General features: G+C 46.4%; 1 protein-coding gene across 1 annotated transcript in view; it reads left to right on the forward strand.

Moving 5' to 3' along the window:
- The first annotated feature begins 641 nt into the window (after positions 1-641).
- col15a1b (collagen, type XV, alpha 1b) overlaps positions 642-27,109 on the forward strand; it is an 88,876-nt gene continuing 62,408 nt past the window's right edge. The window contains exons 1-2 of the mRNA XM_061255269.1: positions 642-750; positions 832-914. Of these exons, the coding sequence (XP_061111253.1) occupies positions 740-750; positions 832-914 (94 nt within the window). The 5' untranslated portion in view covers positions 642-739. The remainder of the gene's footprint in view (positions 751-831; positions 915-27,109) is intronic.

A 27,109-nucleotide genomic window follows, 5' to 3' on the forward strand; every position in this document is an offset into this window, starting at 1 on the left:
AAACTGTGCATAGAAGACACACACACACACACACACACACACACACACACTTCTCAAACTACTTATGTCCAACTTTAGTGATTGCCACCCCCCACCCCCCAAATTTTTCTTGACCAGTGGACAGCTCAGAATCCACAAAAAGAAGAGCAGTTGAAAATGGCATGATTGACAGTTGCCAATGGCAATGTGCTTAGCTGAGGATGTGTTCCTTATAAGGTCAGTCAATGCAGCTTGAGGTGAACACACTAAGTCTAGTAACACAACCAGTAGCAACATTGTGTGCCCATACCTATGGCCTTTTGTGTCTGGTTAAGTCTGAATATTTTAATGTGAATATTTTTCCATTAATAATATTTAATAGATGCTGACAACATTTCATGATCAAAGGCCAGCCAGAAGCACAATTATTTTTTTAAATAACATTTCCATAATTGTGTCGCAAAATTCTGAGGGTGCATAAAAGTAGGGAAGTGGGATTTTATTGGTTGTAGCATGAGGTGAGGACAGGCAGAAAAGTTTGCTGCGATGGTTTACTGGAGGATTTGGGGGAGTCGGATTTCAGCGTCAGGGAGCCAGTCGAATCGCTGAAGGACTAAAGCCGCCTTTGTTCAATTTGGAATAGGAAAACCGAGAGAGAGGGGGAGAGAGAGAGAGGGAGAGAGCACACCATCATCTATTTGAACGAGCACGTATACACGAGGGGAGTTTATTAGCGAGGAATTAATACCAAAAAAGCGAAATGAATTCTCGGTAAGCACATTTATCTTTAACTTTAACAATGTCACTGTGGAACTCTTTCGGTCCTGTTACATTCTCTCCTGTCACCTTTAGCCTCTCCAGGTGGACTCCTGGTAGCGGTGTACACCTTATCCTGTGGCTGTGCCATCTTTCCCTCGCGGCGCAGGTGATGGAAGGTATGTCACGCTGGTTTTGGATGTTGTTAATTTGAGTCTTTGCCCGTGATGCTTACGTGTAGAACTATTTAATGAAACGTTACCGTGATCAAGGTTTTACCGTGCTTTCTAAATAATACGCTACGTTTGATGAAATGTGATAATTAACAATAACAGAAACTCGTGTGATGAGACGATGTTTGTTATTTTTGTTTTGTTGGTGAGATGAGTAACCTTGGTTATTCTGATCATACACGTCTTTGCCAACTCAAAAGAATGCACGAAACAAACCAAACAAACTCAGTGCCCTCTCAGATGCCTGTGCCGCCAAGCTCACTTTTTTCTGGTAAAAAAACATCATGATCTGCATTTCTTAACTTGAAAAACTCCAATCCACATTCGATCGCTATAAACTAGACAGCATACTGACCTGCCGGAATTGTTGTGATTGCTCTTGTGGGAGAAGGCTTTAGGCGACAAGTGTGACTCTGTTGTCATTATACTATAATTCTGATTTAAATTCAGGCTATTTTGTCTGGGACAAACACACATTTTTAGCAATAATCCCCGCTTTTTGTTTTATGTTGATAGATGATGTGCTATCCTCACAATAATGCATGATGAAATTGTGTCAATTTCCAGCTATTCGTATTTTCATATAAAACTACAGTATAATGCAATGATATGTTGCCTCTATCAATCAAAAACTTGTGTGTAATAACGTTAAGGTTTAGGGTTCATTTGTGGCTACATTTACAGTTAAAAGTTAACAGTTGGATCAAGGTTGACAGGTAGACACTGGATGGCAAAAAAACATGTTTTAATTTTATTTTTATCGAATGCCACCTTGGCGTGTAGTATGTTTCAGCACAGTTGAATACATGGTTCTTGAGATTAAGTCCCGAGACTCATGTCCCCTTAGGGGGCAGAAGTTAATCGGCAGGTCATAGGAGGTTAAAGCCACCGCTACCTCATCAGCTGCCTGCTCAGTTATAATGCGATTGCGGCTCTGTATTGGATTGGTTTCCGCTGTTGCTGCGGAGGTTGCCGCTCGTAGTTGTGGTCTGTGGATCACTGGATCAGTGAGGAGAGAGAGTTTCTGGTTCACCTGCTCCTGTTGTCACCCCCAGACCCTTTCCTGTGGATGTCGACTGATGATTTTGGTGAAAGTAGATTAGTAAATTGTGTTTTTATGTAGCAGGAAAATGTAGCGATTGTACCCAAGCCTACCACCTTGGTCTTAATAGAAGGCAGTCATTCACGACATTGCATGATCTAAAAAAATATTATTTTATCGTGTCGTTTTCTGCGTTTTTAAACTGGTGACTCACAGCTCTACTTTAGCGGTCCTCTTCAGTATTGTGTTGTATACATTAATGTGCATTTTTTTGCTGGTTACAGTATGTGCAATACCAGGTTATTTCAATGTGCGTTTGTTTGTCGGGTACATGCGAAACTATATTTATGTCGATACTAATGCGCCTTTCCTGGTATTTATGTGCTGTGGAGGGAGACCATGAATCCATCCATCATTCATCTACCACCCATCATTCATTCATTCATTCATTCATTCATTCATTCATAGGAAGCGTAACCTGTGTGTGGTGTACTTGCTCCCGCTGAGAGTCCTGCCTGTCTTCCTGTCTGGTGTCCAGCTGTGTGTCTTAGGCACACAAAGGCCGTGGGGGAGGAGATGTGCCAAACGCAGCACCTCGGTGGGAACTGCTGCTGGGGGCGGCGTGTTCCTCACCGCCTGTTCCGCTGTTTGGTTAGCCGCCACACACCTGGCCGAGATCACTGCTATAGCGCCTTTATGCAAAGCACTGTACAACTGATGCCTCTCATTCACGCATTCACACACACACACACACACACACACACCAACGGCAATTGGATGCCATGAAAGGCACCATCAGCTCGTCAGGAGTGTTTGGGGGTTAGGTGTTTGGTTTGGGGGTCTTGCTCAGGGACACTTCCACAGGCCCAGGGCGGGATCGAACCGTGCGGCGGCTAGGAATCACAGCCGGGAGGTTGCAGGTTTTATTCCTTGAGAATGGTCATTAGAATCCTGAGACAATTCCATAAACACTGTACCTGTCCACCTGTCCATTTAATGCATGGCGATTGCTCTTGGTAAACGGATGTAACAAGGCGACAACATGCGTTGAAAGTATCTTCTATTAAATGTCCTTTTTCTGGAAGGGATTAGACCAGACCCTTCAAAGGAAGCACTGGAGTGCTGGGTTCCATGTCTGAAGAGCGTGTTTTCTTGGGAAGAACGTTCAGCCTGGGATAGCCAATGGCCTCTCTCACCACAACACACAGGCAGATGTGCTGTGTTTGTGGAGCATTATGTAAGCTGAATTTAAAAGTATAAGCACTGGACTCTCTCTGAGGGCTGTAAGACTTTTTTTTTTGGCTTCTTTGTAGTGGTATGGTAGATTTAATTCCACTCTAGCCCTTTTTATACAGCTCTAAAACAGTCATGCTCTGCTGCGGAAATATTCTAAACTCAATCCAGTTAGGGCCGGGGAAATAAATTGGACGGATATGACAGCAGACAGATGTGAATAGTTTCGGCAGCTTGGATACATGTTTTATAGCCCGATTTGCTGTGAACATCAGGCCTGAAAGGTGTGTGAACGGATCCTCTGGGGTTATTTATGGCACAGTTCTTGCTCCTGCAACATGATTGGACAGACTCTGCACTGTCTAAACCCAGCCTTGCTGGATATGAGGGCTATTGTGGATCACAACTGCAGCGGGTCACAAGTACTGTATGGCTATCACGGATTGATGACATCATGACTATTACAGTCACCGATTGATGACATCATGACTATAACAGTCACAGACTGATGACATCACATCTGGAAACCTGCAACTGTAGGGCTCTGTCTGCACTTCACTGACTGCAGTCCTCTGCAGCCCCCTGCAGAATAACTCTCTGCAGTTGTACCAGTAAGCAATGTAACGTAAAAGCAGCAGTCTGATCGAGACTGTGTGACTGAGCGACTGGCTTGTCACTGCTGTCATCCTGCACACCGATATACGCTGAAGCACGTACACAGAAAGAGTGAGGCTGCAGTGGTAATTTATTATGATATAATTATAATATATATTTTAAAACACCGTTGCTATTTCCAATTGCATTCTCCACCCCAGCTCCACCCCCGGGTCCGCAATCGCTGTCTTTCAAAAACATCGAAATGCCAACACTGTAATCTCTTATGTGTTTGGCATCTTGGAAAAGCATCAGTGAAAAAAGTTAGTTGATGAGGAGACAGTTTCAAAAAGCGCTTTCTCACCTGTTTTGATTTACTTTCTGAAAGGTTGATCCTCGACCGGGGAATGTGCACCGAAGGGCTTATGTGTGTCTGGCTGTCTGAGATCCTTTGATTCCTATTGATTGTGTCTGCCGTGTGAAGTTATGTGTGGAATGAACGAGCGGAAACCTGTCTCTGCGCTGACCTCCCGGCTGCGTCGCTCCCGGCAGGAAACAGAAATCTTTTTCCCCGAAGTTACTTCCTGTGAGGCTGCAGATGTCAGGGAACGGGACATACAGAAAATGTACAGTTCTCGAAACAGTTCCATAACATGTCCGGATGTCAGAGAACACACGCTAAATGACAGCGCTCGGTTTAACACGCTGACATGCAGTTTAACTCCTAGAGAACATGCAGTGAAATTAGAGATTGCAATGAAACAAAAAGGTTTTTAAACCCTCTTCTGACTTTAACCCTTTGAAGAGCTCAGAGTGAGTTCTTTTGGAATGTGTTTTTTACATTTTTTTATTCAAAGTTCTAGAATTCCATTGCTTTCAAGTGCCCCAGTAGTGATTGTGACATCAGCATTAGAATGCCCAGTGAAGAGCATAGTGAATGTGCTCTCTTGGCCTGTTTAAATGTTTAAATGATGAGCAGGGTATTCTTTGCCCTGCTGGTGAAAGATCATACTGGATGCTGAGAGGGTCAGAACGGTTGAATGTTTGCCTTTCCTTTTTTTCTGTGTTTGTTCTTTTATACATTCCCCCCAGGGTCACGGCTGAGTGACCAAACCATGCTGGAAGATTCAATAACGGTTCAAGAGAATGCTTGCTGGCCTGACTGATTGACATCTAGCCTTCTAGTGTTGTGAATATACTATACCTCAGAGCCAAGATGCATTGTCTAAGAATGTATTGGGCAGTGTATTCAGGAAGGGTGGGGCAGATGTGAAAGATTATGGCTTGGATGTAGAGCCAGTGCTGAATGTGTCCTGCAAAAGGGATCGCAGAGTGGAGCGTTTGGAACGTGGCATGAAAAGAGCTGGCCAAGCAGAGACTACGCTCTGTTTATTCCATAAGAAATGGAGAATAATGTGAAAAGTGAAGAATGAACCGACCCTTTCCCCCCGGTTGTTCATGCCCTCTGGTCTCTGCTCCTGGCTGAGGGGGCAGCTCCTGGCTGAGGGGGCAGCTCCTGGCTGAGGGGGCAGCTCCAGGCTCAGTGCAGGTGCCTCTGAATGAGCCTATCCTCGTGGTGTTTCAGTCTATCACTGTACAGGCATTCACATGACAGTTAATTTATCTGACGCTTTTATCCAAAGCAACTTACAGTTGCCAGGGGCGACAGGAGCGGTCGTCTGGCAGTCAGAGGGTTGCCGGTTCGATCCCCCGCCCGGGCTGTGTCCCTGAGCAAGACACCTAACCCCCAAAATGCTCTTGACAAGCTGGTTGGTGCCTTGCATGGCAGCCAATCGCCGTCGGTGTGTGCGAGTGTGTGTGTGAATGGGTGAAATAGAAGCATCAATTGTACAGCGCTTCGGAGCGTTTAGGGGTGTCTTGCTCAGGGGCACTTCGACACACCCAGGCCGGGATCGATCCGGCAACCCCCCGGCTGCCAGACGACCGCTCTGGGCTCAATGTCGCCCCCGTTCTGTTCTCCACCTGTTACTACACTGCACCGCTGCCCAGCGACGTGAACCCGCCAGCCGTGAAGCTAATGCGCACGTTACTCTGACCAAACTGCCGTCTGCTCCATCGCCAGGGGCCGGTGCTGCGGGGTGCGGTCCAATCTCCCACAGAGATCACCAAACGAGCGATACCGGGAGCAGTCATTTCCTCTCTGAGTGCCTGTGAGTTCCTGTCGGGACATCCAGCCTATAAATAGCCCGGTCCCTGCGGCTCCCTGTTAGCATCGGGGCTAATTCAGTAGCGCTGCTCTGCCTGTTCAGACAGGGCTAGTCCAGCTGTGGACTGGGAGGAGGTCACTGAGCAACACGGAAAGTATTCCCTTAAAGGAATGAAGCGAGTCTTTAAAGGCGCCAGGAAAAGAAACGAGCATCAATTCGTGAGATGAAGAATATCTGAGCTGGGCTAGAAGTATTATTATTATTTTTTTTGTTTAAGAAAAGTGCTGTTTGCTTTTTTGCTCCTCGGGCTACTGTGATTTAGTTTTAGCGCAGTGATTTATATGCCGTTGCGTAGTTACTGCAAGATGAAGGAAGTGTCAGTACAGCGCTGTGCATTGAGAGTTACTCGACTGGACGGGTTCCTGGAGGACTGGCAGGGTGGCTCCAACGCGTCACATTCACCGCTGAGCGGGCCAGGACGTGGCCCTCCGCGGCTTCCGGCACTTTCTCCGTGTTTACGCTCTCAGAGCAGAGGCAGCGGCCAAGCTGAGCACGATGCTAACGAGGTGTAGCTAACGAGATGTAGCTAACGAGATGTGACGATACAACAAGGCCTTGTGGGAAGTTTCCACTCGCTGTGGTGTGAGAAAAGAAACGGCCCATTTCCTCCCAAATTCATTAATCATTCATATTCCATGAGTGTGCGGGCACAGCGTTGATTTGACCATGCAGTTATGATGCTGGTTTCTCTTTGGAATTAAATATCTGCACAAATGAAAACGTCATATCTTCCCAAGACCCTGCAAAAAGTGTTTTAAGTATTGAAATTTGTGTCTTGGCTTACAAAAGCAGGTTACAATATTTTGTAAAAAAGTATTTATTATTGAATTGCTGTGAGGTGTATTTCTTCACTTTAGAGTAGGTAGGCTACTGGCTGTAGGCTTCATGTCTTTATGCTAAGCTAACACGTTATGCTAACATGGAAACCGAGCCAGTGAATGCACACAAATTAAATCCAAAATTGAGTCTGGGGTCTGGGGTAAGTCGGAAAAAAGGTATATTTCCCGTATTGTTGGCGTATTCCTTCAAGAAAAATTCATTCTCAACTTACATCCTCCTCAGATCCAAGTATCAGCACATGGTCCGTGATAGCAATCTACCACATAACCACCCTCCCGGTCCGAGATCACAGTCTTGCCCACTGCCCCCCCACACAGGAGTGGAGACCACTGTTAGTAACAGTTAGACGAGCCAGCCCTGAATATGCCCTACCATGCCTTCTGTGCCCCACAGGGTGGCTCTGGTTTGCAGTACACCTGGAGGGCCATGGAATTAATAAATTGCAGTGTTTGGTCCATCAAAGCAATGATGTGTAGTAGCATTTCAGGTTCTGTGGCTTGTTTATACTGGATGTAATGGTGAAGTATCCATTAGCAGTTGTTGCATTAATTCAGATTTTTTAATCAAAACGAAACTCATAAAATGAAATGAAATGAGCGAACAATGTGTTTTCCAACGAGCCGTAAAGATTTCCCCGGAGACGTTTTTATTTGAAACGAGAGATTAAATCAAAATGTCTCCATGGAAACTTAAAGCATACAGTAAGTCATGGAAATTTCCTCATAACAGTGAAATAAAAAAATTAAAAATGGAATGAGCTTCTGTTTGAATGTGCAGAGCTGGAAACAGTTTGCTGGTCCGTAAAAAAAAGCCTCATAACATCTTGGAGGGCAAACTAGGAAATGTACTGGTCGTTCCTTCTGTTTTGAGTTGGCAGTTGAAAGTGCAACGCAAGGGAAGAATGCCTTTTGTGAGGTCAGAGGTTGAGAGAATGTTGTTGCTTCCTGTGTTCCACCACTTGCACTCATCCATTGGCTTGACCTCTGACCCCTGACCCCTAGCAGCGGCTCTCCCAAGGTGTTTTGTGGGACATTGAGCTTGTCAGTTTACACTCATGCGTCGTAGTGTATTTAAATTATATCATTCTACAACGTGTAAACAACAGAGCAATGCAACAATTCCGAGGTGTGATAAGCACAGGAAAAGCCATCACAACTAGTTAACTGAATGCCCTTAGGCCGTTTCTGGTGTGCTTGAACTTGCTGTCGGGCCTGTTGTAGCGATGCTATAAAACAGCTGACGAGAGACTTAAGTGTGTAGTTGGAACGGTTTGTGCGGGTTTGGATGGCGTTGTCATGGATACAGCAGAGGTCACTGTCGTGAGGTACAGGGGTCAATGTGGGGTGGAAACAGATGGCTGGGGGTTACTGATGGAACGTACAGTGGAGACAGTAGGAAGTCAGAGAAAGGTGACACATCTGTGCATGGATGGGGCTTCAGCTTGGTGTGGTCCACCAGGGCTGCCCGACCCAGTTCCTGGAGGTCTTACATCCTGCAGGTTTTCACTTAACCCTAATTTGCCACACCTGATTCTATTAATTAGCAGGTCAATGAGATCAGTAGCTGTTTGACTGAGGGATGCTTTGTTAGGGTTAAAGTGAAAGCACATTGGATGGTGTGAAACCTTTCCCCTGCCATAGTAATAAGCAGCATTGTTCATACAATAATTACAATGCCACTATAGCAGCAATGCTACTGTTTCTCTGCTCTGCCTCCCTGGAGACTGATTGTAGACTTAGCCCTCCCCCCCCCCACCCCCACCCCATGAGCTAATCTTGTCTCAGTGACGCCGTCTACAAAGCAGACATCAGTCTGTTTCATGATTTGTTTTAACAGCCATTATTTTTCTGAGAGGTGCTGTGATTAACCTGTCACGTCATATCACTGTCAACAGCTTCGTTATAATTTAATATGGCGGAAATATGATAGTATGTAAAAATGTATATGTGGGTTTGCATTCACACGTGATAGAGTCACCCTTGGTTCACATCAAAAATGCTAAAGATAAACACAGAGTTTTCTGCTGTGTTAACAGTGGAATGTGAGCGCTCTGTGCCCAGTTTTACGGTGACATTTCTGCTGCAGTGGACTGGAGAGGTTGTAGAATTGAGGGCTACACAGCCAGCTTTTTGGTCTTCGGTTTATTTTAAAACGGAGAGCGCTCTTCCAGTCCGACCACACTGTGCACTGAATTTAAGTGTTCCGCCTCTCCAGCCATCACACAGCACGCTTGGTTCAGTGTGATTGTTGTGATAGTGAAAATTGCAAAAGTAGGGAAATTGAGAACACAGATTACACTGAACGACTTTAAAAAACCCCCCCCCCTAAATTAAGCTTGAAGCGTAAAAACCTTAAACTGGGCACTCGGTGTTAAGGACCAAAACTTGACATCGAGCCTGGATGGCAGAGAAATCACTGTAACGCCTTTCCTAAAACCAGAATGTGTGACACACACTTTCCCCTGCAAGCTGCGGGTGAAAGTTCTGCTGGGCGTTTGTTCAGTTAATGGCGGCTCTATCGGTACGAGTATCTACCCTGGTCATGTTTGTTGTTCCGGATAATGAGCATGGCGAATCAAACCCTGAAGTTTGGCTGGCTTCTGTGTGTGTGCACATGGTCAGAGAGGTCTCTCTTTTTTGGTGGGTATAATAATTTCACCGGTTGTAAATTCCTGGAATAATTATCCTTTCTGTAAAGGCATGGCTCATGTACTTTTAGGTACCATATAATATGCTTATCTAACTGGGATTTGAAATTTTATTTTGAAAGGTCAGTAAAAGGTCAATATGTACAACCCTACAGTAAATGTTTTAGTTGAGCTCATGAAGCATAAACCAGATCAATTGTCCTTAAAAAGTAAGGCTGTCTCGGCACTGTGTGTGCGCGCTCCTGAACAGGGCCCGTAGAGAGCCTCAGAATTGTCATCCACAGTTTGAACACGGTTTGTTTTTTTGGGGGGTTTTTTTTGCACCTGCTCTCCTCCAAAACTTGCCCCCTCACAAAATCTGCCGCGCTACGATTGGTCAGAGTCAAAGTGTCCGTCTCAGAAAGCCCCTGAAGCCAGGGTTGGGGTTGATTCCATCTTCAACTCAGTCAATTCACAAACTGAATACAAATTTAATTTGTAAATGAAAAAAAAAAAAACTTAGAATTGAACATGTAATTGATCCCCATGCCCGTGTGGTTTTCTATGACAGCACAGGAGCTGAATAAGCATGTCCCGGTGTGCTGTGGTATAAACACACATGGCTCTGTAATGTCAACAGAGACGGTGAAGCTCATCAACTTCCTCATGACTCAGGCCTCTGGAGGCCATTTGCATTGTGGGATTTGTAGTGAAAAATCAGACCTGGATCTCTGAACTCAATGAATGTAATGAAGCCATTTTGGTTCTCAAACTATGCTTTGAAACAGCTGGTATCTGGTCATTTCAAGATGAGCATAGCTGGATTTTACACCAGAGTTTGCATGCTAAGGGTACACTATATGTGTTTTTCACTACCTGGACTGTGCATAACTTGCATACCGTCCAATTATGGAGTTCATGATGAGTTAAGTGTCTTGCTCGTGTGTATAATGATAGTGTTCCTTAACTCCTAAAAATGCACCTTTGACAATGTCATATTGAAGCTACGACTAACATTTTCATCATGGATCCAGTAACCAACCAGGTACTCTGACTGGTTGATCTGTAGCGTAGTGGTTAAGGTAAAGGACTGGGACACACAAGGTCGGTGGTTCTAATCCCGGTGTAGCCGCAATAAGATCCGCGCAGCCGTTGGGCCCTTGAGCAAGGCCCTTAACCCTGCATTGCTCCAGGGGAGGATTGTCTCCTGCTTAGTCTAATCAACTGTACGTCGCTGTGGATAAGAGCGTCTGCCAGTAATGTAATGTAATGTAATGTTGATGACATTATTGTGAAAGCCAGTTGCATTGCCGAGGTTTTCTCACACATTTTCAAACCAAGCAATCTCAGAGTAGCTGTTTTTTTATGTTTATGAAACACTGCAATTAAATGGTACAGAAAAAGGGCAAGCTTTTTATATTCCGGTCTATTCTCTTTAGTGTTTTTTTTCCCTTTTAAGGAGATTTGGTCAGTGTGTGAGTCAGTTTCTGAATGTCCCTAAAAAAAGGCAGCGTTTCAGTCGGCGTCCCTTGGCCTGCTCTGTCACAGGGTGGACGGTCTCACGCATTCCCCCCTGTTGTGCTGCTGTTTACTGGGCAGACGGAGCGGTGTGATTTCAGGCTCGCAGCTGGTCAAACGACACCTGGGCTCCTCTGTGGAGCTCAGCACACAGCCGTCAGAAACGAGCGGCTAACGATACAAACACCCGGGCCTTACCCTGCTAGAACATCCAGCTGTGCCAGCTTGACCAGCGTGAAGTGAAAATTGAGCTGGGAATAAGCTGGCCTAGCTGGGTTTGAGCTGGCCGGTCAGCATGGTCAAGCTGGTCATAAAGCTGGTCTAGCTGGGTTTGAGCTGGTCAACCAGCAAGTGCTGGTAGCTTGTCTGAGCTGGTAGCTGGTCAATCAGCTACCGGCTGTTTCAAAACATAGCTTGCGCTGGGCAAACCATGTCAAGCTGGTCTGAACTGGTCAAGCAGCTAAACCATGTCCAGCTGGGAGCTGGTCTGAACTGGTCAAGCAGCTAAACCATGTCCAGCTGGGAGCTGGTCTGAACTGGTCAACCAGCTAAACCATGTCCAGCTGGGAGCTGGTCTGAACTGGTCAACCAGCTAAACCATGTCCAGCTGGGAGCTGGTCTGAAATGGCCATGCAGCTAGCAGCTGTTTCCAAGCTTGAGCAACCGGCTTGCGCTGTTGTTCTGTTCTCCGGGGGAAAGTCACGACGAGGGTGTATTGTTTGAAATGGAACATTCCGGAATTTTCCTCCCCGTCCCTGTCCGTCAAAAGCGCACGGGTCAGCGGAAGCGTGTGACTGCAGCCCAAAGTTTCCACTCCGTAGTGCGGCCGGAGAAGTCGCCCCAGCTGCTGCCTGTCCCATCGGACCGGGCCCGGTCCCGATCAGGTGCCGCAGCGGGCCGCAGGGCGGTTTCGGTACCCGGAGGTTGTCGGTTCAATTCCCAAGCCGGCCGCTGCTGTTGCCGCCCTGGAGCGTGGGACCTGGCCTGAAGCTCCTTCAGTGTAGATCCAGCTGTGTAAATGGACCTTATGAATGTTGCGTTAGTCTCTTGGGTAAACAGATGCTCTTCTTCGAAGCGACGTTTGAGCAGGCTGTATATCACCTCTTGGGGCTCAAGAGCCGCAGTCAGGGCGGACATCTGCTGAACAAAACGGCTTACTCGCCTGCTATTGAGTATGTGAGTTGGGTGCACAGGGTGTGAAAGTTGTGAAGTAGGCTGCACACAGTGATGTGATGTCAGAAGTTTAGTGTACTGTGAGTCTCTCTTGTTAAGCGCATCTGCTGAATGCCAGTGCTGTAAGGGGCCAGAGGGGGCGCTGTTGGGCGGTCAGTCGGGGGGATACCCTGCCCCCTGACCCTGAAACCCCACCTGTTCTCCGCCATGGCCAGGTGTCTGCCACCGTGTGGGGCTCAACAGCCACAGTCACCTCTGACCCGGGCCTGGTCTGAAAGAGCTCGCTTGCCTAATTTCAGACTTCTGACGGTCAAGAGCGGAATTGCAGCAACAAACTCCTTCAAACCACAACAGTGTTTATACCTCCCACTTCTCTGTAGTGCTAATGTATAGTTCTAAAGTGTACTTAAAATCTCCTGATGATATACTTGTTTCCAGGGTTTCAATGGGTAAACTGGTTTCAGGAAACAGACTTTTTAGGAGGCAGGGTTTGTATTTCATCAGTTCAGTCAAGCATAGAAAAGTATTCGAATCCAAAACAATTTTGCGCAGGTCTGCTTTCATGTGACGGAGAACTTAATGTTCCAGCTGAAGAATGCTATGCCCTCTTTAAAAATACTCTTCCATCGAGCCCCTGAGGTCTCAGTGTATAAACACTCCTAAATTCACAAAGGGGAAGTATAACTGTTTATGTAAGGCATACACTTTTATCCCAACTCTTTCCCTTTGTCGCGGGACGAAAAATACTTACCCAGAATGCCACTGCCGAGAACGTCCACACGTCTCTGTGGTTACAGAGTGCTTATGTGTCCCCAGTCTTATCAATACACAATTGTGGGCCTGTTCTCTCTATTTTAGGTTAACGTAGAGATCGGGCCCCTAAACCGCATGTGGCCCCTGTGGTATATTAACCCAGGAGAGAGTCTGGGACATCCTGAAGGAGGGGGGGTTGAAATCCGTCAAATACGTAATTGTTTAGGATTCAAATACTTTTCTGTATGCGATTGATTTTGCCTGGTGAAATTGAGCCAACCAAGAAGACCAGAAGATTGGGTTTGCACTTTTTGCGAGCCCTTCATAGGTTCCAATACACCAGGTAAATGCAGTAAAGCATTGGAAAGTATTTGAATCCGAAACAATGACATATTTCTTGATTCAGGTCGAGAAATCACAGCTTGAAAACAAAGCGATTCGTTGCCTCGTTTTGACCAATAAAGCTACGACCAGCCGACAGAGAAGGACCCGGTCAGTCAATCCATGATGTATGTTATGAGCACATGTCATGCTGATAGTATCATGGTTTCCTCGTGCTTACGGCTGACAGTTCAGACCTTTAGCATCTTTTCTGAGCACCTATGAGGTAAAAGCCTGTTCATGCCAAGCGCTGTAACTATAAACGACCATAACCATGTGAGCATCCACACTGCTATAACTATAACTATAACTATAACCATGTGAGCATCCACACTGCTATAACTATAACTATAACTATAACCATGTGAGCATCCACACTGCTATAACTATAACTATAACCATGTGAGCATCCACACTGCTATAACTATAACTATAACCATGTGAGCATCCACACTGCTATAACTATAACCATGTGAGCATCCACACTGCTATAACTATAACCATGTGAGCATCCACACTGCTATAACTATAACCATGTGAGCATCCACACTGCTATAACTATAACTATAACCATGTGAGCATCCACACTGCTATAACTATAACTATAACCATGTGAGCATCCACACTGCTATAACTATAACCATAACCATGTGAGCATCCACACTGCTATAACTATAACTATAACCATGTGAGCATCCACACTGCTATAACTATAACCATGTGAGCATCCACACTGCTATAACTATAACTATAACCATGTGAGCATCCACACTGCTATAACTATAACCATAACCATGTGAGCATCCACACTGCTATAACTATAACTATAACCATGTGAGCATCCACACTGCTATAACTATAACTATAACAATAACCATGTGAGCATCCACACTGCTATAACTATAACTATAACCATGTGAGCATCCACACTGCTATAACTATAACTATAACCATGTGAGCATCCACACTGCTATAACTATAACTATAACCATGTGAGCATCCACACTGCTATAACTATAACTATAACCATGTGAGCATCCACACTGCTATAACTATAACTATAACCATGTGAGCATCCACACTGCTATAACTATAACCATGTGAGCATCCACACTGCTATAACTATAACCATGTGAGCATCCACACTGCTATAACTATAACCATAACCATGTGAGCATCCACACTGCTATAACTATAACTATAACCATGTGAGCATCCACACTGCTATAACTATAACTATAACAATAACCATGTGAGCATCCACACTGCTATAACTATAACCATGTGAGCATCCACACTGCTATAACTATAACTATAACCATGTGAGCATCCACACTGCTATAACTATAACTATAACCATGTGAGCATCCACACTGCTATAACTATAACTATAACCATGTGAGCATCCACACTGCTATAACTATAACTATAACCATGTGAGCATCCACACTGCTATAACTATAACCATGTGAGCATCCACACTGCTATAACTATAACCATGTGAGCATCCACACTGCTATAACTATAACCATAACCATGTGAGCATCCACACTGCTATAACTATAACTATAACCATGTGAGCATCCACACTGCTATAACTATAACCATAACCATGTGAGCATCCACACTGCTATAACTATAACTATAACCATGTGAGCATCCACACTGCTATAACTATAACTATAACCATGTGAGCATCCACACTGCTATAACTATAACCATGTGAGCATCCACACTGCTATAACTATAACCATGTGAGAATCCACACTGATGAACGATAACTTTCTGTAAATAGTCTCTCGACTATGTCCTCTGCCATTTTGAATGCGAAGCCCTGTAAATTCAGATGGATTTTGATTGGTTGTGAGTGTTTCTATCGTTTCTATGCAGCTGGAAAGAATTAGCTCTGAATGTAATCCCAACGATATCGCTTCTCACTGTCGTTGGCGTTATAGTTGTGGTGTGGACTCTGCCATTCCACTTGTGTTGGAATGATGTTTTTATATGTATAGTGATGGCTATAGTTCTTGTTCTTGGTGCCTTACAAGAGTGCCATTGGCTCAGGCGGTAAGAGCAGACGTCTGGCAGTCGGAGGGTTCCCGCCCTGGGTGTGTCGAAGTGTCCCTGAGCGAGACACGTAACCCCCAATTGCTCCTGACGAGCTGGTCGGTGCCTTTCATGGCAGCCAACTGCCATTGGTGTGTGAGTGTGTGTATGAATGGGTGAATGAGAAGCATCAATTGTGCAGCGCTTAGGATAAAGGCGCTATATAAATGCAGACATTTAGCATTAGTCAGCAGGTCCAGCAGTCTGGCTGGCGGCCGGGATCCTCGGTGAGTGGCCGTCTGTGAGTCGAACCTGCAACACAGGGCCATTCAGCCTCTCTCCAATTATCCACACGCCACACCGCTACAGAGCGGAAACCCCACGTCGTGTGTGGGTCCCGCTACAACGTCTGCTCTCCTGAGGGGGGGACAGGGGAGGGGGGGGGACAGGGGTGCCAGAGCTCACGTTCGGGGAGGGGGTGCACGGTCCCAGGACAGACCGAAGGAGTGGAAATCGCTCCTTTACATCCTGACGTGTGCAGAGCCACAAAGCCCTATTGATCCCATCGCTTCCCTGGCGGTCAATGTGCGGCCCTGTTCTGAGGGGAGTGGAGGGGAGGGGTGGGGTCGCCTCTCTACGGTTTGTTTCCCTCGTGCTGGCTGTGTCTCGCGCTGTGGAGGCTGTTATTGACCGCCAGCCCGGCGTAAAAAAAACCCCACGCGGGAGAGAATCTGTGAAGGAATGTAGAAAGAAACGTACTTGTTTTTGCGTGCCGGTGATACGCCACAAACCCTGTGTGGCAAAAATGCATTGTGCTGGATGAGTAATGGAAAATACTACTGTGTGTGTGTTATGAACCTGGAGGGCTGGCCGTATCGCGGCTTCCTCGGGTTTAAGACCGAAATCACGTGTGTTTTAAAATCTGTGACGTTGCCATTGCAGTTCGGAGAGTTGCACAATGTGAAACGGTAGCACTGTGCTACTGCAGTTAGCGTAACTGTATTCATTAGACTGGGCTTCTGTTTTACAACTTTTACACCCCCCTGTTAGCATTAGCGGCGCACAGTGCATGAGAATGGGTGAAACATACAATCCATGTTCTGTTTGCAGAGATGGCCATTATTACCCCATAATTCTTATTTACGTGGATTGTATAATTGGATTGTACGCTTTTATGCCAGGTTTTATGGGAAAATGAAATCCAGTTGGCACTCCGGGAAGCTGGCGTTCAGCTCCGAAAGGGCCGTTGTGGTTTGAGCTTGGTGTGCCCACTTACCTTTTGGCCTCACCTTCCATGAAAATGAAAGAATTTTCTGATTGAGTAAAAGTTATTTATTTTAACTGATAATTGTACCGGTACCGATAATTGGTGGTTCTGGTTACAGCTCTGGGATGTGGGCCTGGCTCTGACGTTAATAAGACGTAAGCTGTGTTTTATCTACGGGAGTTTGGGATTGTGGTGATATTGAGAAGCCTAACTGTAAGGACCTTGCCCTGAAGAAAGCCTTCTGACCTGCTCTTTTCTGTTTGACCTCCTGTTTTTGACCTTCTCTCTGACACCACTGCCCCCTTCCTGAGTCCCTGGGCTAGTGACTGTTATTGATCACATTAATATCACACAATAAACATAATTTGGCAGCCAAATAATTAGGTGCAACTGACTACCAGAGCACTGATTGGCAACTTCTGACCTCCGTGTGTGTGTGTATATGTGAATGTGTGTAGTGTGTGCGTATGTATGTGTGTGTGTGTAGTGTGTGTTTGTGAGTATGTGTGTGTATGTGTGTGTGAGTGTATGTGTGTGTAGTTTGTCTGTAGTGTGTGTGTATGTGTGTGTGTGGGTGTAGTGTGTGTGTATTTGTGCATGTGTGTGAGTGGGTGCAGTGTGTGTGTGTATGTGTGTGTATATGTGTGTGTGAGTGCAGTGTGTGTGTGTGTGTGTATGTGTGGGTGCAGTGAGTGTGTGTGTGTGTGTGTGAGTGTGAGTGCAGTGTGTGTGTGTGTGTGTGTGTGAGTGCAGTGTGTGTGTGTGTGTGTGTGTGTGGGTGCAGTGTGTGTGTGTGTGTGTGTGTGTGTGTGTGAGTGTGTGTGTGAGTGCAGTGTGTGTGTGTGTGTGTGTGAGTGTGTGTGTGTGTGTGTGAGTGCAGTGTGTGTGTGTGTGTGTGTGTGTGTGTGTGAGTGCAGTGTGTGTGTGTGTGTGTGTGAGTGTGTGTGTGTGTGTGTGTGTGAGTGCAGTGTGTGTGTGTGTGTGTGTGAGTGTGTGTGTGTGTGTGTGTGAGTGTGAGTGCAGTGTGTGTGTGTGTGTGTGTGTGAGTGCAGTGTGTGTGTGTGTGTGTGTGAGTGTGTGTGTGTGTGTGTGAGTGCAGTGTGTGTGTGTGTGTGTGTGTGTGTGTGTGTGAGTGCAGTGTGTGTGTGAGTGTGTGTACAGTGTGTGTGTGTGTGTGTGTGTGTGAGTGCAGTGTGTGTGTGTGTGTGTGAGTGTGTGTGTGTGTGTGTGTGTGAGTGCAGTGTGTGTGTGTGTGTGTGTGTGTGTGTGTGTGTGTGTGTGTGTGTGTGTGAGTGTGAGTGCAGTGTGTGTGTGTGAGTGTGAGCGCAGTGTGTGTGTGTGTGTGTGAGTGTGTGTGTGTGTGTGTGTGTGAGTGCAGTGTGTGTGTGTGTGTGTGTGTGAGTGTGAGTGCAGTGTGTGTGTGTGTGTGTGTGAGTGTGTGTGTGTGTGTGTGTGTGAGTGCAGTGTGTGTGTGTGTGTGAGTGTGTGTGTGTGTGTGTGTGTGAGTGCAGTGTGTGTGTGTGTGTGTGTGAGTGTGAGTGCAGTGTGTGTGTGAGTGCAGTGTGTGTGTGTGTGAGTGTGTGTGTGTGTGTGTGTGTGTGTGTGTGTGTATGCAGTGTGTGTAGTGTGTGTGTGTGTGCAGATATTAGGAAGGAACACAGAACACTGCCCTGGCATGAGGAACGCAATCACACTCCTGGAAAAACCTCCCCTACGACCCAATGTCCCCCCTGTGCCAAGTCACGTTATACAACCTAAACAATTATAAGAGCTTGACTTCACAACAGTGCATTGTGTGCAGGTTAACTCTCTGAGTTTGTTCTCTTGCTCGGTATGAGTTGGTTAACCAGCATGACCAAGCTGGCCATGAAGCTGGTCTAACTGGGTATGAGCTGGTCAACCAGCTAGTGCTGCTAGCTTGTCTAAGCTGGTAGCTGGTCAACCGTCTATCAGCTGTCTCTAAACCTAGCTTGAGCTGTTTTTTGTCTCAGCAGGGCTGTGATAAATCATCTACATGCTGATCCAGTCTACTGTCGGAGGTCCCCGTCTATTTTGGCCAATAAATACAGAAATAGCTCACGTGGGGTGATTTAATGGCCTTTGGAGTCGAGGGGCAGAGAGGTCACAGCGGAGACAAAAGGTCGAACATTTCCTGCTAAGAACATGCTGCCCCCCTGCCCACCCCCCCTCGCCCAAAAATGTTGCACCCACCTGAAAATACGGGGTCAGAGCAAAGAAAGCACGCGTGAGACAGAGGCTGCTTTTAGGAGATTGATGGAAACTCAACGCCTACAAACTGTAGACTACAGGGGGCTGAAACGCTCAATTTGACAATGGCCTGTTCTCAGCGTACTGAACAGTGCGGTTAGTGTCTCTGTTCCCCCGCGACTCCAGTGTGTCTGTGAGTGTGCGTGTGTGTGCGTGTTAATGTCTGCGTGTATGTGTGTGTTGTTGTTGTCAAAGTGAGTGCACACACACCTGCTTGCCAGTGTCGTGTAGGTGAACACGTGTGTGTGAACACGTGTGTGTGTGTGTATGTGTGTGTTAATGTCTGTGTGCACATGTGTGTGCAGTAAAGTGTGTGTGTGTGTGTGTGTGTTAATGTCTGTGTGCATGTGTGTGTGCAGTAAAGTGTGTGTGTTAATGTCTTTGTGCGCATGTGTATTGTTGTTGTCAAAATGAGTGCACACATGGCTGCTTGCGAGTGTTATGTAGGTGAACACGTGTGTGTGCATGCAGGAAAGTGTGTGTGCGTGCAGGAAAGTGTGTGTGCATGCAGGGGGAGCAGATTCCATGTTGGGCGGACCTCCACCTGGGGCGGGGATACTGTATGCAAAAATAAACCCCCCCGTCCCACAAGGCACGTTAACTTTGCAGGCTCCTGACTTATCCACCAAATCACTGTCCCAGTGGGTTCATTCTCCATGGCTGTGTCTTTCACTTTGACTCCACTCAGTCCCTCAGAGTCAGTCTCATGAGCTGAAAAATGAGTTTAATATATCCGAAGAGATCGGTTATACCCACACACACCCGGTCAAATCCTTACGCACGGATATGCCTGTTCTGGGACAACACATAAGTTTACACAGGAGTGGATCAACGCAAATATGTGCATCACATACAATAGTATTATGTATTATCTGACTACACAAATTGTGTATATAAAAGTCTTATTCATACTGTGCTGTCCGGATACACACATAATAGTGTGTTGATCAGCTCAAGCTGTTTGAGTGTAATATGTGTTAACATCCACTGAAATTGTGTAATGAGCAAAACACAAACATTGTGTAGATTGTTAGCACATTCCCCTGAAAGGGTGTGGTAACTTTTAAAGGTACAATAGGTAAGATGTTTGTGTTAAAACATTGTTACAAGACCATTGTAAATCCCTTCCTATCATTACAAAAAGGCTCACTGACATGTTGACTCACCCTCTGCCTGTGTTTATAGTCCTTAAATTCGGGTTTCAAAATATACAGTTGACGGCCCGACACTCTGTACCAAACCATTGTATATCTGTACAATAATTCAAGCTCATTGGTTGAAAATTGGTTCTAATTGCCACAGCCAATGGCGTTTCAACGTCAGCGCGTTCACAGAGAAGGTGGAGGGATAAACAGTGTTGTGGTTTGAGGGCGTTTGTTGCTGCAATTCCTCTCTTGACCGTTAGACGTCAGAAATGACCTATTGTACCTTTAAGTATCGATAGTTAGTTCTTTCGATATACAGTGGTGGAGGTCCTTTCAGCACACCTCTCCTTTTCATTTCTTTCCGTATCAAAATAAACATGGCCGGCTGCCTCAGTTTAAAGCCCCCTGCCCTGAATATTTTACCTACTGCCCGACAGGATGCTGACTGCTGTATGAATGCAGTACTTGTTTGGTTTTGGTTTTTTTTTTTTTTTTACGTGCGGCAGGCTGACCGTTAGTCTTGCGGCTATGAGGGGCGTGTAGGGTTGAAAAGGGCTGTACGAGAGCTGGTACCTTTTTCAACACATTTTATTTTTTGAAATAACAAAGAAGCAGCGTGATAATTCACCGCTGTTGGGACGGGCCGAAGAATGCCTTAACGAGAGCTTCGTTAAGTTAGCGGCCGTTGTGATATTTGCGGGGGGGTTTTTATATATCAAACTACTGCTACGTTTCTGTTTGTTTTGCATACACCTCCTGAAAGGTTTGGAATTTCTTTCTGTGAGGAGAGAGAGGGAGGGACAGAGAGAGAGGGAGGGAAGGAGGGAGAGAGAGTGAGGGAGAGAGAGGGAAGGAGGCAGCGAGAGTGAGGGAGGGAGAGAGAGAGGGAGGGAAGGAGGGACAGAGAGAGAGGGAGAGAATGAGGGAGAGAGAGGGAAGGAGGCAGAGAGAGTGAGGGAGGGAGGGAGAGGGAGGGAGAGAGGGGTGTTCTCTCTCCTGCTGGTTGATAGATTGCTGTAGCATTTTCCGAGTGTGCTCGATCTCCATCAAACTGTCAGATGGGCCCAGGCAGTGGGGTTGTGCCCCTGCAGTGTAAAAATGCAGATGCATAATTAGTTCTGTGTTCAGTCTAAATCTGGTGTCTGGGAAACAATATATCTGGTGCCTAAAGGACAGAGATTTACTGTAAAGATTGACTTGTTGGGTAAAGCTTCAGTCCATTTTTAATCAATAAAGTCAGTCATTATTGACTGGCCGTTGTTACATATATGGTTAAATAGTCATGTCCTCAAGTTTGTCCTCAAAATGCATATAAACCTTAACTTACAATTGCCATGATTTTATTTGATGGGAAGTGTTTATCTTTGGTGATTATTCTGAGCATGGAAAAAAAAAATCACCTTCAAAATATGCAAAAAGCATTTGAGCAGGACAGTGTATGTGTTGTTGTTTTTTAACCCTTTGAAGAATATGTTTTTTAATCCAAGTCAGTGTTCTAAAACACTAGTTGTGACCGCTACATCAGCATTAGAATGTTCATTTGAGAATGTGTTTGATGCGTGGTGAACATTCTGGCACAAAATGGCTGCCATTGCATCACCCAGGTGCGTACCACCGGTGATGGTTGCGGCAAGTTTCCCCCTCACCTTGGAGTATGAGAAAAGCACTGTATGAACGCAAGGAATTAATTATAATTTTTAAAAGCGTTCTAATCACTCATTTGTGACCTTGCACCTTAAAGGCTTTTAAAACAGACAAGTACGCCTGTATTTATATATTACATGATGCGTGAGTGGGGCCCAGACCCAGTTTGAAGCTGAAATTCATCCATAATTAAACTTGGCTTGCGCACCAAATTAAGCGCCTTTACGATGCTTGAGGTTTTGCACTTGAGGTCAGACACAGAATGCGAAGAATGTCCCGAAGTGTCTGTTGTGACACAATGGCTCGCGAAAACAATTCTGTGTCATTTCAGATCGCGATGCGTGTCACTAAATCTGCCACTAGACACCGTTAAAACGAACTTTGAGAACAATGCTGACAGCCAGAATGGACAAGGAAACAGGACACAAGTAAGGACAGTAAGGAAACTAAGGGGACTAAAATTGTTGTGATAAATGGCAACTGCAAAAATATGCAGTTACACAGTTGCCCTGTGCAGTGGCCAGTCTCCTTCTGGTCAGGAAAAATCTAGGAGAAAAGCCGGCCTACTTTGCATCGGTTGGAAAAAGCACTTCGGGATAAGTCGGCAATGTCAGTGCAATAGACGCGCTGATCAGAATGGGGATCCTGTGATCTATAATTGCTGATAAAATCTGTGAGACTGACGAGACCATTGGGAATCTTGTGTCGGAAACCTGGTGAGAATCTAAGCTATGACCGAGTTGAAAAACCAGCTACCAGCTGTTTCAAAACATACCTTGAGCTGATGAACACCATGTTGGGTATAGAGCTGGTCTGAACTGGTCAACCAACTACCAGGGCGTGTATCCCCTCTCGATCGAAAGCCTGGCGCATTGAAATATTTTATCAAGGAAAGTAATGTGCTTTTGATGTAGTTAATTGCGTGAGCGCGGCTAATCCCTGCCGCGCCGCGTTGTAGCCGCTGCCCCTCTCCCCATTGCAGGGGACGGTAATCCCCTGCGCCGGCCCTTTGTGGGTTGCGCACATCGATCAGAAGCGACAGGTCCGCCGTGTTTACGGACCTTCGAGGGTCAGTGAAACCACAGCGGCCCGGGAGGCCCCGCTCCTCTGCAGCTGGTCTTCCAACGCCCCGCGCCCGACCCCAGAATAATGGGGTTCAGTGTCAACCCCAATATTGTTCCCTGAAAGAACAACCGTTTATGTCGTAGCCGACTTAGTTACCGTTGAACGTGCGTTTATAGTTGGGTCTTGAAATTAATTTTTATGTACTGTATCTGCCATAATTAAATTCAGTCCAATTCTTAGTTGAATACATTGTTAAGCACACAGCGTACAGTGAAATGCACGCAGACAGAAAACTTGGACTTGTATGGATGACCTGCTTAACAACATCATGGTTTAAAATAGTAGATTACAAATTGAGCTGAATACAGTAATTATATTCTGCATACATCACAGCATTTACTCCGGATATCAAGTTTATAAATACTTTTGCATGCATGCTAAAGAACCCGTTTTGAAATTCACGATAAACTTCACATCATTGTATGTGTAGTTCTGGAAATGCCAAAGCTTTTGCATTTGTAAGGTGTTCTGTATGAATGATTTGGAGAATGCACCGGTTTATCGGTTCATAAATGTAAAATTCCTAGCTCTTGTCACTAGAGAGAGATTGACGATCGATGTTTACATTTCACAACAAGTTTGTGCGACAGTAGCAGTCCATGCGTAATGAATTTGATTACAGTGTCCCCCAGTTTTCTGATTGTAATTCCCTTGTTGACCACCAGATGGGGCTAATGGAATGATTTATTGATGAACACAAAACCTCACGGATTTATTTTATTTCTGATTCATATATTGCCCATTTAACAATAATGTACGTAATTCCTGGATTCAGTTAAAGCTGGCAATTTCATTTAAGAAAAAAAAGCAACTTTGTTGCCAACCTGTTGGCAAATCACTCTAGAATGGCAGTTTATTTATCAGCACTTTTGCGATAGAAAACTTGGAGGGTCTGAGCAAATTGAAGGCCCTGTCTGTGTTTACACAAGTACATATAATTAGAGGGGAGTGGCTATGACCCCCGTGGATTTCTGCTGCGTCCGGTGAAGGGTGGGTCATTTCCGGAGGGCCACGGGGCTGTTACTTCCCTTCAGTGGGTTTTTCGTTTGAATGTTCGGCCTCGGCATCCTGGGCTCGAGGTGTTGAGTTCCTCAAGTTCGATTTATCGCGACGGCTCAGCCCCTCTACTGTTTGTCAATGAAGAGAAATGTACGTATGAGGTGACGAGACGATAAAAGCGAGCTCTGACATTGCGGTGAAATTGTCCCCCGCGGCTCGTGACAAGGCCACGGTTCCCCTCTGTCGACGGCGGCCATTTTAACGCAGCAGTACACGGTATGTACTGTAAGGTGATGGACTTTTTTTCCAGTTCTGTTTCCCCGCTGTTTTCCAACCGGCCTTTTAACCCCAACGCTAATGCCCAGAGGCATCGGTATGTGAACTCCTGCGCCCCTTACAGTAAAATTTACACCAGGTCAAAGCAAGTGCTTGCCCCTCGAAATTTTAAATTAAGAACGGGGGGGCTGTAAACGGGCTGGAGACTGGATGCCTGGTTCAGACTGTGTTTTCAGTGCGCGGTTCGGCAAGCGGCCCCGTTGCTGATGCATTATGACAGGAGGCCAATTACTGGAGGACGGGGAGACAGCTGTGGTTTCCTCCCCGCCCGGTGTATCGGAGGCTGGGAGATTAGAGAGGAGGGCCCCTCTGCTCCCACATGAAACACCATTACAGGCTAAACGCTGTTCCGCCTACAAATTACACTAAATCCCTCTTCTGCTCCACTTAGCCTCTTCCCCAGTGAGTGCACACGGTTGCCTTCAGTGTCGGCACCCCGTTCGCCCATGGCTAGCCAGCGACACTGTGCTCAACCCCGAGAACCCTCTTTTCTTCAAAATTCTAAAATCATGTTTCTAAAATATGTTCTAGAATTGCTTTCAATTACCAGTGGCGATTGCGACATCTACTGCAAGTCAGTGTTCCAAAACTGCTTTCAATTACCAGTGGCGATTGTGACATCAGCATTAGAATCTTCAGTTAAGAACATTCTAATCACACATTTGTGACCTCACACCTTAAACAGATAAGCCCGGCTTAAAGACTCAGGGTATCTCGCTGGGTCAGACCTCTTCCACATGTTTTTATTTATTTATTTTTTGCCTGAAATGACGTGACAGGAACTTGTTCCCCCCCTGGGTCGGACCCCGGAACGATCACACGGACATTACCCACAATCCATCTGTCCCACAAAGCCAATCTCTGTTAATGCCGTGTGACACACGGAGGGGTCGTGGGTACGGATTCGGAGGTCTCGGGGTGACCCGGCCGGGGGTCGGACCCTCCTCCACCCCGGCGGGGGCAGAAGCTGGAAGCACGGGGTCGCCGGGGCAGTTAATCTTAACAAACGACCCTGGAATCCTTTGGGGGTAACACTGACTGACATGTGGTGTTCCACCCCTGTGTGCCCAAAACATGCCTGTAAACATGTGCACACAGGCGCTGGGAAAGATTCATCTCCCAATCCCCTCATCCACAGCAGAGCTCCGTATTCCTGGAAGACGATGCTTATCCGTTTCCCAGTGGTGTACAATCTCCGTCAGCAGGCATATTTATCACATCTGCTGGGTTTATGGAAACATATTGCTGTATTACTTTCTGTAGATACTGTAAGCTACTGTATGTCTACCCTAAGCTATGTGGAGGGCACTCCCAGTTTCTCTGCGGTATGTTGGAGGCACCACACGTGCATAAATCACTGAGGCCCGATTACTGCTGCTCAAACAGAGTATCCAGCTGGGTGCTTTCCCCGGGCCTTTTCCAAACAGAGTGACCAGGAACAAACGTTAGTGCAGGGGGGGGCAGCCCTGGTCCCGGGGTGCCAGTGACGTCTCTGGTTTTCGTTCCACCCGAGCTTGACGGATGATTGAAGGTCTGAGGCTGAATGCTCTGAACAGTGAGACTATGAGTGTCATCTGCACACGGTCACCTGCACACGGTCACCTGCACACCTGCACACGGTCACCTGCACACGGTCACCTGCACACGGTCACCTGCACACGGTCACCTGCACACCTACACACGGTCACCTACACACGGTCACCTACACACGGTCACCTACACACGGTCACCTACACACGGTCACCTGCACACGGTCACCTACACACGGTCACCTGCACACCTGCACACGGTCACCTACACACGGTCACCTACACACGGTCACCTACACACCTACACACGGTCACCTACACACGGTCACCTGCACACGGTCACCTACACACCTACACACGGTCACCTACACACGGTCACCTGCACACCTACACACGGTCACCTGCACACCTGCACACGGTCACCTGCACACGGTCACCTGCACACCTACACACGGTCACCTGCACACCTGCACACGGTCACCTGCACACCTACACAAGGTCACCTGCACACCTACATAAGGTCACCTGCACACCTACACAAGGTCACCTGCACACCTACATAAGGTCACCTGCACACATACACAAGGTCACCTGCACACCTGCACACAGTCACCTGCACACCTGCACACGGTCACCTGCATACATCAACCCTGCACTCAAGAAATCGTGCCAATAGGAACCCTGTGATTCCTGAGCAGAACCTTATGGAGTTAAGGGGTTAAGCTTTTTACACTCCTTTGACAGAGGGTTCCATAAAGCACTAAAGAGGCCTCCCCTATGGATTCTAGCAGAAGAACCCTTTCAAAACCCTTTTTTTTAAAGAGTGTGATTCATTAAAATGAATACTGTGTGTGGTTATAGGTTCTGGATGGAGCAGAAACCCAGACTGATTCTGGCACTCCTGGACTCCTGACCTACGTCTGCATTAGTGGAATAAACGCTGCTGTTTTTGTGTCAGAGAAGAGCATCGGGCGCGGTTTAAGAAGAGAGAGGAGAAGAGTAGTGGTTGTGTGTTCACAGCTGCTCAGATTGGCTCCTCTTCACCCTCTTCCTCTTCCTCTTCTCTGACTGTTGCTGAGGTCTTCTAGGGTTGGTGCTCTTGGCTAATGTTTGATGCTCATCCCTGCTGTAAAATCCAGCTATGACCAGCTACCGGTTGTTTCAAAACATAGCTTGAGCTGGTCAAACCATATTGAGTATGGATCTGGTCTGAACTGGTGAACCAGCTATCAGCTGTTTCAAAACCTAGCTTGAGCTGGTCAAACCATGTTGAGTATGGATCTGGTCTGAACTGGTGAACCAGCTACCAGCTGTTTCAAAACATAGCTTGAGCTGGTCAAACCATGTTGAGTACGGATTGGGTCTGCACTGGTCAACCAGCTATCCAATGTTTC

This window comes from Conger conger, chromosome 9, assembly GCF_963514075.1.
Source record: "Conger conger chromosome 9, fConCon1.1, whole genome shotgun sequence".
Taxonomy (NCBI): Eukaryota; Metazoa; Chordata; class Actinopteri; order Anguilliformes; family Congridae; genus Conger; species Conger conger.